This window comes from Euphorbia lathyris, chromosome 7 (assembly GCF_963576675.1).
Source record: "Euphorbia lathyris chromosome 7, ddEupLath1.1, whole genome shotgun sequence".
Lineage (NCBI taxonomy): Eukaryota > Viridiplantae > Streptophyta > Magnoliopsida > Malpighiales > Euphorbiaceae > Euphorbia > Euphorbia lathyris.
Window position 1 is genome coordinate 76,489,390 of NC_088916.1, and position 16,745 is coordinate 76,506,134.

The following is a 16,745-nucleotide window of genomic DNA, read 5'->3' on the forward strand; positions in this document are numbered from 1 at the left end:
GGCATAATTAGGAATAGCCTGTAAAACAGTCTTTAAGAGAATCTCTTTACCTGCAGTAGAAAGCAGTCTAGTATGCCATGAATTAATACGATGCCAGACTTTCTCCTTTATAAAATTCAAAATTTGCTTCTTAGATCGACCAACCATAGATGGAAGACCAAGATATCTCCCATGATCAAAAGTCTCCGACACACCAATCCTCCTGCAGATACTTCTCTTAATATCATCATGGACATTCCTGCTAAAAGATACAGCAGATTTGGTAAAATTAACAATTTGACCCGAAGCCAATTCATATTCCTTCAAAACCTCCTGCACAATCCCACAATCCGACTTCGTAGCTCGAAAAAATAAATAACAATCATCTGCAAAAAACAGATGACTAACTCTCGGAGCTCCAACTGCAATTTTACATCCATGCCACAACCTCTCTCTTTCCCTTCTACGAATAAGAGCACTAAGTCCCTCAGCACACATGATAAACAAATAAGGTGACAGAGGGTCACCTTGTCTTATGCCTCTAGACGGAACAATGGGACCAAGTTCCTGATTGTTGACTGAAATATGATACTGCACTGATTCCACGCAACACATAATCAAACTAACCCACCTAGCACAGAAACCATATCGCTGAAGAGCCGATCTCACAAAGCTCCACTCAAGCCTATCATAGGCTTTACTCATATCAATTTTAAGGGCTGCAGTACCCTCCTTTCTGCTAGTCTTCCGCTTCAGAAAGTGATTAATCTCAAAAGCAATAAGAATATTATCAGTAATCAATCTGCCAGGCACAAAAGCACTTTGAGACTCGGAGATGAGTAACCCAAGGAGCGGTTTTAGCCTATTAGCAATTACTTTAGAGATAATCTTGTAAAGAACATTACATAATGAAATTGGACGAAGCTCTGTCATTCGCTCAGGATTATTCTTCTTAGGTATTAATACAATATTTGTATTATTTAAATCCTGAGGAATACAGCCAGATTCAAACACATCTTTGCAAATCTTCACCACATCTCCCCCCACAAGGTCCCAAAAAGATTGGAAAAATGCAGGATTCATCCCATCAGGGCCAGGGGCCTTATCTGGATGCATCCCAAAGACAGCACACTTTACTTCATTGTCTGTAATCGGCTCCAAGAGGGTAACATTTTGCTCGTATGTGATAACCGCATCAATGCTGTCCAAAATTTCAGGAGAATAGCTATCATTAGATTTGAACAGATTGGTAAAATAGCTTATCATAAGATCGCCTAAGCGTCCCTCCCAATCATGCCAACAGCCTGCATCATCCTGAAGTTTCTCAATCTTATTCATCTTCCTCCTTCCATTAGCAAAGGAATGGAAAAATTTAGAATTAGAATCTCCTCCCTTCAACCAGTGTACTTTAGCTCTTTGTTTCCAATACACTTCCATAGACCCCAAAATCTCGAAATACAACTTTTGACAAGAGCTAAATTCTGCAGTACCCGGAGAATCACGCCTACTACGGAGCAAACGAAGTGACTGTTTGACATTTTTTAACTGAGTTTTAAGATGACCAATATATCTATCACCCCACCCCACCAGAGCCATTCCACATTCATTAATCTTCCCCTGAATATCCATTTGCCTTCCTCTATTCCACGCATCCTCAACAACTTGTCTACAGCAAACATCTTCTAACCAGAGGTTCTCAAATCGAAATTTCTTTACCCAAAGCATCATTCTCTGCGATTTGAGAGTAAGAAGAATAGGCAAGTGATCAGAAGACGAATTATTTAGAACTTTAACCTGAAATTGAGGAAACAGGTCCATCCAATCCGATGACGACATTGCACGATCTAATCTTTCCTCAACCCAATTCTCTGATCCTCGACATCTCTCCCATGTATAACTATGGCCACTGAACCCAAGATCACTCAATCCACTATCCGATACGGCTTGTTGGAAACCACAGAGTAACCACTGTGGATGCGGAATTTGACCTCTTTTTTCTGCAGCAGCAAGCAAATCATTGAAATCTCCCATACAAACCCATGGCAAATCAGAGGCACCTGCAAGAGTTCGAAGAAGGTTCCACGACTCCCTTCTTAAATTGCGATCCGGAATGCCATAAAATCCAGTAAATCTCCACATGCAATCAGCCTCCAAACGAAGCTTAACATCAATGAAATTTCTGTTCTTTGAAAATCAGCTCAACCAAACCATCATTTTTCCATAATAAACCAAGACCTCCACTTCTACCCTCACAATCCACACTCTCACACCCAGCAAACCCCAACCTCCTTCTCAAAGCATCCAAGCGACTAAGACAAATACGAGTTTCAGACAGAAAAACTAAATCAGGCTTGTAACAATGGACAATATCAACCAAGACGCCAACTGCTCGTGAGTTGCCCAGCCCACGGCAGTTCCAGGCTAAGGCACTCATGATGCTGGGCGGGCCTGTCCTGCAGCACCCGCCAGAAGTATGTTTTTTGAGCCCAAATGTAATTTCGCATCAGACAAGCCCATTCCTTTTCCTCCACGTTTCTCCTCAGTTCTGGGACGTTTAGGGTCTACAATATCCACTCCTTCATCATGATTATTGACATCATTAATTCCTCCAACCCTGTCAACTGCCATGTTATCCACAACTGAAAGTGTCCCTTCTTTCATGCCTGCATTTCCACGTTCCTTGCCTGTACTTCCACTTTCCTTGCTAATAACTACATTCTCCCCACTACCCCAACCACCCAACTTCCCTCCCTCAACCGCCTGATAACTACCTCCGACCACCCCAACTCCGTCAGTGATGAGCCACTTCGCACCCTTCTGTGGTTGAAGCCGTGGGTATCCGGGAAGCTCTGAGTTGGATTAAAAGAATGGGGTTGGATGGGGTTGTGGTGGAGTCAGATGCAGCTAATGTAGTTGCACATATTTACGAGCCTAGTTTTATATCTGCGTATGGTATTATTATCAATGACTGTAAGTGGTTTTTGAATGCTTTCTCTAATGTTAGAGTCAGCTTTGTTGGGCGTTCAGCGAATGTCGTTGCTCATGAGCTTGCTAGAGTAGCGCTTTCTTTGTCTGATGCCATGGAGTGGACGAGTAGTCGCCTCCTTTTATTTGTAATGCTTTATTCACTGATTCTGGTTAATATATTCCATTTTGGTTTCAAAAAAAAGAACTTAATTTGAAAATAATAATATTACTAAATCCTTAAAAACACTAATAAAACCCCAATTATGGGTTTATCCAACTAAACAAGAGGTGCAAAAAATTTAGAATAAAAATTGTTAAAAAAAAAAAAATCAATTTGTTTATAAATAATATGTTGACTTATTAGTTTTTTTATTATTATATAAAATACCGAGTGAAGAAAACACATGATTATGCCAAACATTGCTGACCATTCCATATTCCTTCTTCCAAAATCCAAAGTCTTGCTAGCTCCTCCTCCTCCTCCTCCTTCCCCCTTTCGGTCGCCGTCCATTGTCAAAACCCGTAACTTTTTCGGTGCGCCACCACTTATTCCCATCAAATAATAGAAAAAAGAGGTTATGTACATACTTGTTTATCTGTGTAATCTCAATCTCCATTTTTACACTTCATTCAAATTCTCTTAATTCTCTGCAAATGAGAATTTTATTTTCACTCCTTGTATGGTTTCTTCCCGTTGTGCTTCTTAGCATCGATTCAGCGATGGTTTCTGGCGTATGCCAGAGCGATCAGCAATCGTTGTTGCTCCAATTAAACAATACACTCTCCTACAATCATTCAAAGTCTACAAAATTGGTTCGATGGAATTCGAGCTTAGATTGCTGCAATTGGCCTGGTGTAAGTTGCGATCAAACTGGTCTAGGTCGTGTTCTTGGTCTCAATTTGAGCAACGAATCAATTTCGGGAGGAATTGAAAAGAGTCAACTCTTTAGGTTTCAGTATCTCCAGAATCTGGATTTGTCTTACAACAAATTCAACGCGTCTCTGCCTACCGGGTTTGAAAACCTAACTAGTTTGATTTCTTTAAATTTGTCAAATGCTGGATTTGTAGGACAAATTCCTATGGAGATTTCGTATATGACTGAGTTAGTGACCCTTGATTTGTCTATGTTGTCTGGTATTCTATTCTCTGGAAGATTGAAACTTGAAAACCCTAATTTTGCAACACTGGTCAAAAAATTGAGTAAGCTAGAAGAACTGTATCTTGATGGTGTCAATATATCTGCATCCGGGAATGAGTGGTGTAAGGCTTTATCTTCTTCATTGCCAAAACTGCAAGTGTTGAGTATGTCCAATTGTTTTCTTTCTGGCCCGTTTCATCCTTCTCTTAAAAATCTTCGGTTTCTCAGAGTAATCCATTTGGACGGTAACAATTTTTCTGATTCTGTTCAGTCTGTTCCGGAATTCTTCGCTGATTTCACTAATTTGAGAGTGTTGCATCTCAGTTCATGTTACTTGAAAGGAACATTTCCTGAAAAGATATTGCAGGCATCAACACTAGAGAGTATTGTCTTATCACTCAACCAAGAACTTCAAGGACAATTGCCTGATGAATTTCAGAACGCTTCTCTCAAGACATTAGTGCTAAGTAACACAAATTTTTCGGGTAGATTACCTGAATCTATTGGTGCGCTTGGGAATTTGACAAGAATAGAGCTTGAGTATTGCAACTTCTTCAGTGTGATTCCGTCTTCAATGGTAGACCTCACTGAACTTACCTTCTTGGATTTCTCATTCAACAACTTCACTGGTCAGATTCCATCACTTGTCCGATCAAGGAAACTCATGTACATTGATTTCTCTCACAATAACCTGTCTGGTGAGATACAATCTGCGCACTTTGAGGGCCTTGAAAGCCTCGTGCATTTAGACTTGAGAAATAATCTTCTCAGCGGAAGCCTCCCTCGATCTCTGTTTGCAATCCCGTCCCTGCAGAAGATCTTTCTGTCATCTAATCAATTCGGGGGTCAAATTCCCGACTTTTCAGATGCATCTTTCTATGATTTGGATACTCTGGATATGAGTAGCAACAGATTAGAAGGGCCTATTCCGAGATCTTTGTTTAATCTCACAAGACTTAGTGTCCTCTTACTTTCATCCAACATGTTGAATGGCACAATTAAGCTAGACTGGATACTGAGGCTTAGTAATCTGACAACAATTGATCTTTCTTTCAATAACTTGGAAGTGAAAGCAAGTAGTAGCAATTCGGCATCGGCATTACCATACTCTCCACAGCTTTCCACAATAAAGCTGGCAAACTGCAGTTTAAAGGTGTTCCCGTATCTGAAAAACCAATCGAAACTAGTCTACTTAGACCTTTCGAAGAACCAAATAAATGGGACAGTACCTCAATGGATTGGAGGACTCAACTCTCTCCTCTATCTGAATCTTTCATGGAACTTGCTGGTAAATCTACATGAATCTCTTTCTTTTCCTAATCTTTCTATTTTGGACCTGCAGCATAACTCCCTTCAAGGGAGTATTCCAACTCCTCCAGCATTTGCTGTCATTGTTGATTACTCGAACAATAATTTTACTTCTTTCATCTCACCCGACATTGGTAGATCTCTGCTTGGCTCCATTTTCGTTTCCCTTGCAAAGAATAAGCTTGTTGGACCTATTCCTGAATCACTTTGCAATGCTAGTTATCTTCAAGTTCTCGATCTGTCTGACAACAGTTTGACTGGCAGCATACCTTCTTGTTTAATTGGGATAAGCAAGACTCTTGGTGTTCTAAATTTACGGGGGAACAGGTTTTTCGGTGCTATTCCTGATCAATTTCCGAGCAACTGTAGCTTAAAGACTCTAGATGTGAATGGAAATAAGATCGATGGGAAGTTACCACGATCTCTAGCTAATTGCACCATGCTCGAGGTCTTAGACCTTGGTAACAACGGAATGAAGGATAGCTTCCCATGCCTTCTGAAGAACATGACCAATTTGAGAGTCCTTGTTCTTCGCAAAAACAGATTTTTTGGCAACATCGGGTGCCCGATCAACCATGGTCCATGGCCTAGGCTTCAGATTGTCGACCTAGCATCCAACAATTTCAGTGGTGGTCTACCAGATAAATGCTTAGATACATGGGAGGCAATGAAGGGGTCTGGAAATGAATTGCATCGGCTTGGTCTCGAGTTTCTACAGCTCAGTGGACTTTATTATCAAGATTCAGTAATTGTTACAAGCAAAGGTCTCCAGATGCAGCTGGTAAAGATCCTTACGGTCTTCACATCCATTGACTTCTCCAACAACAATTTTGAAGGCCCGATACCGGGCACCATAGCGAAATTCAGCGCTCTCTATGTTCTCAACTTGTCTCGAAATGCTCTCACAGGCCAAATTTCACCATCTTTAAGCAACTTGTCACAGCTCGAGTCCTTAGACATTTCAGACAATCAGTTAACTGGACCAATACCTTCAGAGCTTGTAGACTTAACATTTCTTTCATTCCTGGATCTCTCCTACAATCAGTTAGTAGGAAGCATCCCAACTGGAAATCAATTCAAAACATTTGAAAACATTTCATACCAAGGTAACGTAGCATTATGTGGGTATCCATTGTCAAAATCATGCTCAAGTGTCGATACATTGCCGCCGGATAGACAATCTGATACCCCCGAAAGAAACGGATACAATTGGGAGTTCATAGTTCCTAGCCTGGGGTTTGGAGCTGGAGCAGCCGCTGTTGTTTCACCATTACTTTTCTGGAAGAAAGCACATAAATGGTATGATGATCGAATAGACAAACTTCTTATGGTTATTCTTCCGATTTTCGGACTGGTATACTACAGAAGTGATGATTGGAGAAGGGTTTCACCTGAAGATAATTTAGAAGAAGATAGCACAGAAACTGACATTGATGAAGGTGAATATGAACATGGAATTGGAGGAAGGTATTGTGTATTCTGCACAAAATTAGATATGACAAGGAACCGAGTGATTCATGACACCAAATGTACTTGTTATCACTCACCACGAACATTATCATCGTCTTCGTCTTCCTGTTTCTTATGCTCTGATTCGTTGTAGGCGAAGCAGGTTTCTTATGTTACTATTATCATCTTTGTTTACAAATTTTTCTTATACTTGTTCTGTAATTTGTAAATAATAGAAAACACATCAACCCTTGAGTGGGGTTGATGAGAACATAAACACAGCATATACGGTTATAGGTTCTTTTTGTTCAGGAATTTTATCAGAAAGGTTCAGATTATTTGCACTTATTTCACAATCCATATTCATTGTTGCTAACCTTAATCTAATTCCCCAACTCCTTTTAATTTTATGAATTCACTCATTTTTATAATTCTTATATTAATCAAGGACCTACAAATATTACTCGTTTCGGTCTACTAATTATCGATTTGTTTGTTTACATGATGTTTTTTGCTTAGTTGCTCATTTAGCAAAATCGTGTATTTTGGTCTGATACCGTTGGATTGCTGGCGAGCCTTGGCGCAACGGTAAACGTTGTTGTCGTGTGACCAAGAGGTCATGGGTTCGAGTCTTAGGAGCGGCCTCTTGCCAAATAAATTGGCAGGGGAAGGCTTGCCCCCAGTACACCCTTGTGGTGGGACCCCTCCCCGGACCCTCGCTCAGCGGGGACGCGTAGTGCGACCGGGCCGCCCTTTTTTTTTTACCGTTGGATTGCTGGCGTGATAAGAGGTATTTGTAGTTTTTTTTTCTTAAAAAAAAAACCTGTAGTTTAGTTTTTTCACCCAAGAAAGATCAAATTCTCAGAAAGATAGTATTTAAGCAAATTATAGTTAAGTAAAATTTTGTTTTGTCCAATGTGAAACTGCATATGCATAAATGAGTAGTTCAGGCATTTCTTATATTTCTTGCTAATTCCCCTGGCTGCGAAACAGTAACAGACAGTACTGTTAGAGCATTAGCAATCATCTCCATCTATGTTGCGCAGACACTTTAGTTAGTAGCGTTTCCACGTTTTGTGTTCGTGTCCATTTCGTGTCCGTATCTATTTTCGTTTGTAGGCTATTTATGAGGATTATGTTTTAGAAATAACGTTTTCCGTATCGGTTTCCGTTTCCGTGTCCGTGCAACATAGCTTAGTCGTTGAAGAATTTCAAAAATTTAAGAAGAAGAAGAGAGTTGGGTAACAATACACTGGAACATTTGAAAAGAAAAATTCAGGTGAAAATCAATGTTACAGAAGAAAGCTATAGAGGAAGGAAAGAACAAGAACAGAAATGTGCTCCAGATTTCTGGAATTAGATTCATATTATTGAGACTTTTTTTCGTGAAAATACAAGTTTGAAATCGCCAAAATAGACTGTCTTTTGCGATTAAGGGTTTTCTATTTCGAATTTGCAATGAGATTCAGTCTCGATAGAGGGTATGTGTACCTCAAACCCCATCTTCTGCATGTCGTATGGACAAACAGACTTTACCAACGTAGCCGGAGACCCTAAAAATTCTAGATCAATTTTTTTGTCCAGGACCAATGGAGCAAGGGAAGATGGTGTGTGGCCTACAGATGCTGCCAACGTGCGCCACACACTATATTGTGGTCTAACGCGTGAGTGTCATGTGTCACGAAATGATTTGTCCATTGTGCAGCACGTCAATTACCTTCCCGACCAGATAAAGCCATGTGGCGCACATGACCGCGTGGGGATTTTTCTATCAAATTTTGGAAATCTTATTTTTACAATTTTTCCTTTTTTCTTGTATTTTTTATTTAATTTTTGAATCTTGGCAATCTTATTTTTACAAATTTTCACATTTTCTTGTAATTTTTATTTAATTTTTTTATAAAAATAATATTTAATTTGGTATTTTCTAATTTTAAAAAATTATTTAAAAATACTAGATTCTGTTTTCAAATTTCCATAAAATTATGAATTTTTTTTATTAAATTCTAGAAAAAATTTGGAGCAATTTTAGTGAAATTTGAATCAATCGAGATAAGTTTTAATTAATAAAAGATATTTGTATGTGTACATTAATCTTTTAATTACTTGTAGTATGTTACTGTAAAAATATTCGAGTTTTGTGTATTCCTCTTTTTTTTCTCAAAAGTTAGTAAAAGTGCAAAACTTGAGAAAGAAATTTAAATTTACAAAATGGAATAAAATGTAAAATGAGATGATGTGAAACCATAAACGCTAGTCACATGTTTATCTGGATTTTAAGATATGTTGAGCAATGAAAACTATTGTTTGCAAATGCTTTTAGAAAAATCTTAAATAATATAAGTGTATAAAAAATTGTTTTAAAAATGCAAGAAAACTTATACTTAAATAGGACTGTTACTGAATCCATCAGTGGTTTGAAAATTTTCAAAGTGGAGTTTTTAAGGCAACTTATTATTATACAGTCAGGTAAATTTGATCGGTTAATATTAGTGTATGTAGTGGCTTGCAAGCAGTTTACGGTTATATACAATTAAGATATGGAGAGCTTTTGTTTAACCATGATACAAAACGAACTTTTTATTTTTTTAAAGGTTTAATAATACGATGTCATTATTATCATATAAAAATATTATTAATTAGCTGTTTTCTTTTTTGAAATTATTGGATATTATCATGTTAAATTTATAAATATTTAAGAATATTTATTTAGTTTATTATTAGTAATTTATTATTCGTGAATATTTTTTTTTTTAGAAACTATTCGTGAATAATTTATTAGTTGAATTGTAATACTATTAGGAAATGATATTATAGTAAAACCTCTACAAATTAATTACACGGAACCATGAAATTTTATTAATGGAGAAATCTAGATTTCTCTAATCTCTAAAGGACGTATAATGAATTCAGATCTAATCAATAAGTAAATCAACAGATTTATGCTTACTTCTTGTACCACAGATCCATTGAATAACAGCGGAAGTAATTGACTTTGGCTATTTATCACCGATCTAGGAGGTTACCACACCAAAGGAATAATCACTTTTAATTCACGAACTAAGAACGAAACTCCAATAGAAAGAAGAGAGAGGGGTGCATAAGAGAGAGAGAAAGTCTCTTTAGACTGACACTGTCAATTTTAACCATTGATAACTTCAAATTATAAAATTTAAAGAATTAAAATATATTTATATTAAATATTTTACATACTTGAAAGCAATGGTTTATTACAAATTTATCAAATACCGGTATTAGTTAACAACCGAACTAAATGAGTTAAATGCATTGAACTTATATGATTGTCTCAAAACGATCACTCAATTTCACGTGGATATCATGTGTCTTTTCGGTGATTCATGCTAACGTGTTGCATATGTTGACATTCTAATGTTTTTTAATTATTGAAATTGCTAGAGTGATTTAATTGATAAAACTCTAATTTAAATGATTTTATTGAAATAAATTAAGTTGAATGATCATTTTGAATGGCGCATTTAACTCCCAGCTAAATAGACCATTAACTTAGTGGCGGAGTCTCCAACTCGCCGGGCCAATAATTGAAATTGCCACGTGTCTTTTTTTGGCAAAATAAAAGAGGTTTTCCACTTTATGATAATAGAGCTTCTGACAAAAAGCCACAACCAAATTTCGAACACGGCAACACAGCATAAACGAGCTTCATTTTAGGGATTTCAGATAACTTACTTGTACAATCGGAGGAGCGATGAAAGCCCACGGCGCTGTAGAGGCGGCGAAGACGGTCATCGAGGTGGCCGACGTGGCATGGAAAGCCATGGAATTTACCCACCACCATCATCCTCATCTCAATTACCACCACGTAAATCACGATGAACACACCAATCATCTTTCAGTAGACGAAGAATTGGAGTCTTTAAGATCCGAGAATCAACGTTTGAAGAACCAACTCCAGCAGAATTTGAAACTTCTTCAAAATTTATCGGAATCCCCTTGCTTAATGAACGATTGCCCACCTGATGTACGTTTCACCAATTTTGCTTATGCTTATACTTTTTTGCTGTCTTATGTTGATCAAATTTGTGCTACCTTTTTGGCTGTAAGGTACTCCGATGATACCAGCCATGCTTGCATTTAGGAATTGAATTGAATTGAAATTGAAGCTTTTTCCATGTAGGAGTCTTTAATTTTGGGGAATTGAAAGAGGAATTAAGGCCTTCTCTGTGTTTATCAATCATATATATGATTGTACTGGACTCGGCTTATTTGATGTTTCTCTGTTAATTTATCAATGTTATGCCTTCCTTTCTATGTTGCTAGGAAACTTTGAGTTTAAAGCGTTTTATGTCTGTTTCAGAAACCATAACTCTTAAAAACTTATGAAATGTTCCGGTGGGGTTTTTCTAATTTTAAAAAATTGGAACCTAATTTCTTAAAATTTCAAAACTCGTTTTCTAGTATGCAATGTATCTAGAATGTAATGTAGTTATGTAATGCATTTCCAGAATTGAATCAATGTTAATCACATGCTCAAGAAATCTCTAACATTTTGTAGATTATCTCCTACAAACTTTCCAAATGAAAAGAATATATATATATATCTTTTTTCCATCTATTTGTGTTGACATATGAGTTATTAGTTGGTGTTAGAATTCTTGTTTAGTTACTTTTCCTATTTAGTCTCTTGTATAGCTGTCCTGCCATATATAGGAGTCTGTTCTGTAATCTGGATAAATATCCTTCAAAGGTTAATATAGGATTCTGTAATCTGTATAAATATCCTTCAAAGGTTAATAGAAAAGCATTCCGTCTAATTATTGTTCATGGTATTAGAGCCATGGTTCAATGTTGGCCCCCGCTGATATTAGTGTCACGCACCAAATGAATTGGATGTGAGGGGGCATGTTAAACATCCCACATTGCTAAATTAGGAAGCTATATGCCTCCTTAAATATGTGAGTCAATCCTAACCCTTCAAGGTACCTTTTGGGGTGAGTTAGGCCTTTGTTTACATATTAGGCTACTTGCATGTGCATTTTTCTATGTATATATGTAAAAAAATAAATTGAACATACATTCTTATAATTTTAAAAATTTATTAATATATCCATATATTGTTATTATTTACATGTTCCCCGTTTTCCGTTTCCTATATTCTTTAGAGTTATCATTTCCCCGTTTTCGTTTCAGTTTCCGTATGTTTCCCTTTTTAGTGTAGCATAGTTAGATGTTTATCTGTTAATTTACCAATGTCATGCCTTCCTTTCTATGATAGAAAAAGAAAAAGCATTTTTGTTGTAGAAATGTTGCATATCCAATACAATAGCTAATGCATTTCTGTATTGTGGCACCTATTTTCGGTAGATGATAAATTCCTTGGAAGTCAACTGATAATTTTCTTATGCAATCGATTAAAATTTTTGTGAGTTTCACGTTGCTCTCTTTTAAATCCCGAGAGTCAAGGGTAATGTCTCACTCAATAACCTCAGAATGTCAAATGAAAGTGGGAATATGGGTGACACTTAGTTTATTCGAATGTTGTGTGTGGAGTTTTCTTGAATCAATATTTAACATTTAGGAAATGTTTGATACAGCTATACACTCGCCTAGTTGCAACTGTGGATTCTGAAAATTTCCTGGCTCGACTTAAAGCCCTTCAACTGGCATCAGCCAACAAAACAAGCATTGAATTCCCCTTCAAAGAGGCTACAGGTCTTTTTTTTCACTAAAAAAGGATGGTGCTTTTGTTTTTGTTTTCAAGTGTATCCGTTTTTTGGTTTAACCATCCAATTTTTTTTCCTTGTTTTGGTTCTTTATCAGAGAATGATGTGAGTTGTGCTGAAATTCTGGTTAATGTTTCCCATGACGAACCTAGTTGGTGGGTATGGGTCACGGAAGAAATGGTTCCGAACAATGTTGAAGAACGGAGTGGAATTGATGATGAAAATTATGTAGTTGTTACTGAGGAACATGTGGTGGATGGGGTTGCTTTCTTTATGGCTAAATGCATTTTATCAAACCCAAAAGCTCAGGTATATTCTTAGTAAAGATATGTGGATTATGATGGTTTTCCTAGAACCACTTATCTCATCTGATCTCCTACCTTGAAATTGCAGAACTTGACGCCAGAGGCCTTACAGGAGAGTAAGTTTCCAGTTCAATTTATTCATATGAATTTTTCATGTTTTATTCCATAAACCCCCCTTTTTCCCCATAGGTATTATCATTAGAAACGAGCAACCCTTGTTTGACTTGAAATTTGCTGTGTTACAAATCAGTTACTCTCCTCGGGTAGTTGCACTTGCACCTATCCCACATGAAAAATAGTTTCTTGAACTCAACTTTACAAGCATAGTTATCTAAGGCGCGCCTCAGGCACAAAAGGCGCTAGGCTCTGTTCAAGAGGCACGCCTAGGCTCAATTTTATAAGCCGGACAGTTTTTTTTAGGGTTTCAAGTTAAGAAGTGGCTATTTCGATCTCAATCCTTCCCTATCTATATCATCTACAGTTGAAGAAAGTGCTTATCATTTACTAGATTAGGAAAAAAATATCATGAATACCTCTACTTCAAGTTCTAGGCATAGGCCAAAGAAGAAAGCTAAAGCGCCACCTTATAGTGTCCGAGAAAGAATTCCAACAGTTGGAAATTATTTAGTATTTGACTATTTATTGTATTTTAGAAATGTTAATTGTTGTTATTTATGATTTTATATATTATTTTTTTATAGTCCGCCTTGTGTCGCTCAGGCGCGTGCCTAGGCTTTGTGCCTTACTGCTGTCTTGCGCCTTTAATAACTGTGCGTGTAATTTATTGTTGTTTCTCGTGGTGGTAATTTGCAGCTCTGGCAAAAGCATTGGCTGGAATGAGCAAATGGGAGAAGGCTTTAGATATCTGGCATGCAGGACAACTTTTTTATGCCCTTGCTACCTGGGGACTCGCGCTTTGGGGGTGCGTATTATATTTTTGTTATTTTCGATATCTTTAATCATTTTGAGAATTCGTTTCAATTTTACTCTTGGAAGATTCCACCTAAGCAAATGATGGAAGCTATGTTGCACGAAAACTGTGAATTTCAAGCGTTTCCAAAACCGGAACTCTATGGAAACTTGTTTGAAACGTGATCCTAATTTAAAAAATAAATTGGAAACTCGTTTCCTGAGGATTCAATATGTTTTCATAAATGGATCAATGCTAATCACATGTTCAGTAAATTCCTATTATTTTCTAGTTTACTTTCTACAAGCTTTCAAAATGAAAAAGAAAATGTTTTTTTTTTCCCTATATTATGCGACTTCTATGTAATTTCTTTTAATGTAGGTATATATAAAAGTGAGACATATATTCTTACTGTTTTAAAAAATGTATAGATATATCCACCATAATTTTTATTATTTAATTTACATGTTTCCGTTTCCTATATCCCGTTTCCTTTTATGTATCTGTTTCCGTTTTAATTTCCATGTAACGTAGCCTGAAAGATTCGTTGATGCATTAATTTTGGGACTAGTTTGGTTTCTGTAACATTACCCTACATTCTTAAATGGTCTTATTCAATGAAATTCAATCATTTCGGTGCCTTCGGCTTTGGTTGCAGGTTGTACCGTAGTCGAGCCGTGGTGAAACTTGCTGCAAAAGGAGTCCACAAAACCAGCAAAGCCATTTTAAGGGCACTATGAATTGTAGAAATCAGTAATAGTAATATAAGCTCTATTGTGATGAACAAAAGGAATTGCAGATTTGTGCTCAGAATTGTGTGAATTGTGTTGGACTTGCTTCTATTCTTCATGTGTGCAAATTAGAAGTATGCTTGTACTGTAAATATTTGTAAATATCCACTTCTGTTTTTAAATGGATTGATTTATTTATTATTCCTGATCAATCATTTGGAAATTCAATTTCTGGTATTGCATAATTTGTAGTGAATATCATTTTCATCTATTTCATATTAATTAATTTTAGAGAACAACAACAACAAAGCTTTAGTCTCGAAATAATTCAGGGCGGCTACCATGAACCATCATATAAAACCGTGACATCAAGTCGTGTCAGTGACACAAATTCTCTCCCTCCACTCTGTCTTATCCACTGCCATATTTTCCTCAATCCCAAATAAACTCATATCACTCTCGATCACCCTCCTCCAAGTTTGCTTAGATCTTTCTCTATCTTTCACCACTACATCCCTTTGCCACTCTTCAGTCCTCCTAACCGGCGCATCAAGCACTCTTCGTCTTACATGACCAACCCATCTTAGTCGGTTTTCCCTCATTTTATTCTCAATAGTTGTAACTTCTACTTTTGTCCTAATTATTTCATTACTCACCCGATCCTTTCTCGTATGACCACACATCTATCTCACTATACGCATCTCCGCCACCGACATCTTATGAATATGACAGTGTTTCACTGCTCAACACTCCGTACCATATAGCAATGCTGGTCTAATTTGCGAAGTATGTGAATATAATATTGCTTAAGAATATGAAATTTAATTCACACATTTCGCAATATGCGAAGTAAAAATCGTCTTCTTGAGCAGTATTATCTTCGCAACCTTCGAAAATTACAAAATATGCAAAGTAGTATATATCATTCAAATCATAACAATAAGATTGCAACCATCATTCTAACATTAAAATAGTAACATTATCAAAATTTACAACAAGATTGCAACAATAATTCTAACATTAAAATCATAATATTATCAAAATTTACAACAAGATTGCAACAATAATTCAAACCCTAAACCCCAGGAATTTGCTTTTAGGCTTTACAGAATCAAGAAAATCGGTGGCGTCATACAGAATCAATGACCTTTAAGATGATAATGGTGATTTTTCTTTTCAAGAAAGAATCCAAGAAAAATCGGCAGGTTCACCATTCCAACCTCCACTCGCTGTGATTGTTGCTCTTGTATTCAAGCTAAATGGGTACTTGAATTTGATGTTTTGTATTCAACCATCTTCACAAAATTAAGTCGTGTTAACAAGCTTAGGAAGAGAAATTTAACAAGAAATCGTAAAAAATGATTATGCGAAGTCTGCGAAGAGAAAATTAACCTAGACGGACGATTTTACTTTGCAGAAAACGATTATGCGAAGTATGCGAAGAGAAAAAATCATGATACACTTGATGATTTTTTCTTCGCAGACTTCGTATAATCGTTTTCTGCGAAATCAAAACATCATTTTCAGCTTATTTTTTCCTTGCAGACTTCGCAAAACTCATTTCGTGAAGCGATTTTCTAGAAAAAGATAAAGATTAAACAGTAGATACTTACATTATTTCTGCCTTTTACCATTGAAATCGACAATAACCATATGATAAATGCAGAAAAACACGCAGAATAACGTCGAATAACCATGCCTTCGATTCGCACAAGAAGAAAGAAACCAAGAGACGAAAAGAAACAGGAAGATGAAGAACCATGACTTAATTTTCTAGAAACAGGGCGATGAAGAATCAAGACATAAAAAGAGGAAGAAGAGACAGACATGGTGATGAAGAAATGGTTGGTGATAAGTTCAATATAAAGGAAGGGAGGAAGATGAAAGGTCAGGGGTATTTTGGAAAGGTCATAATAATATAGTCTAGATATATAATAGATTGAGTAAGTGGTCTAAATATGTAAATGAGTCTCCCATTTTATCCAATTTTGTAATTTTCCCAAGTTAATTCCAAATAAAACCTGTGGTATACTGAATGACTGTGGGTTTTATTGTCCTCGAGACCAAGAATGTGTTTGTCAACATTTACAAATCGGTGGTTTTTTGGGATTGCCAAATTTGGATGTTAATGACCTCAAAATGAAAGAATTTAATGATATTTTAGAGTAAATTACAATATTATGGTCACTAAACTTCAATTCTTAACGGTCGTCACTCAACTTTAACTAACTCCTTAAAATGATTGTTAACGACCT

General features: G+C 36.6%; 2 protein-coding genes across 2 annotated transcripts; both read left to right on the forward strand.

Annotated features, from left to right (window-relative positions):
• Window positions 1–3,352: 3,352 nt before the first annotated feature.
• On the forward strand, window positions 3,353–7,126 carry LOC136235383 (receptor like protein 27-like). Its single transcript, XM_066025031.1, has one exon. It carries the CDS (start codon window positions 3,601–3,603, stop codon window positions 6,994–6,996), a length of 3,396 nt encoding a protein of 1,131 aa, XP_065881103.1. The 5' UTR covers window positions 3,353–3,600; the 3' UTR covers window positions 6,997–7,126.
• Window positions 7,127–10,463: 3,337 nt separating this feature from the next.
• LOC136200582 (uncharacterized) lies at window positions 10,464–14,691 on the forward strand. The gene is made up of 6 exons (XM_065990956.1): window positions 10,464–10,842; window positions 12,416–12,533; window positions 12,642–12,853; window positions 12,938–12,965; window positions 13,663–13,771; window positions 14,418–14,691. Exons 1-6 carry the CDS (start codon window positions 10,570–10,572, stop codon window positions 14,497–14,499), a joined length of 822 nt encoding a protein of 273 aa, XP_065847028.1. The 5' UTR covers window positions 10,464–10,569; the 3' UTR covers window positions 14,500–14,691.
• The last annotated feature ends 2,054 nt before the right edge of the window (window positions 14,692–16,745 follow it).

What these genes read in the sequence shown, in the direction of transcription:
- LOC136235383 (XM_066025031.1), top strand. Translation starts at nt 3,601, where the DNA reads ATGAGAATTTTATTTTCACTCCTTGTATGGTTTCTTCCCGTTGTGCTT.
- LOC136200582 (XM_065990956.1), top strand. Translation starts at nt 10,570, where the DNA reads ATGAAAGCCCACGGCGCTGTAGAGGCGGCGAAGACGGTCATCGAGGTG. An exon ending in CCCCTTCAAAGAGGCTACAG is followed by an intron (nt 12,534 to 12,641) that starts GTCTTTTTTTTC and finishes GTTCTTTATCAG; the next exon opens with AGAATGATGTGAGTTGTGCT. An exon ending in TATCAAACCCAAAAGCTCAG is followed by an intron (nt 12,854 to 12,937) that starts GTATATTCTTAG and finishes TTGAAATTGCAG; the next exon opens with AACTTGACGCCAGAGGCCTT.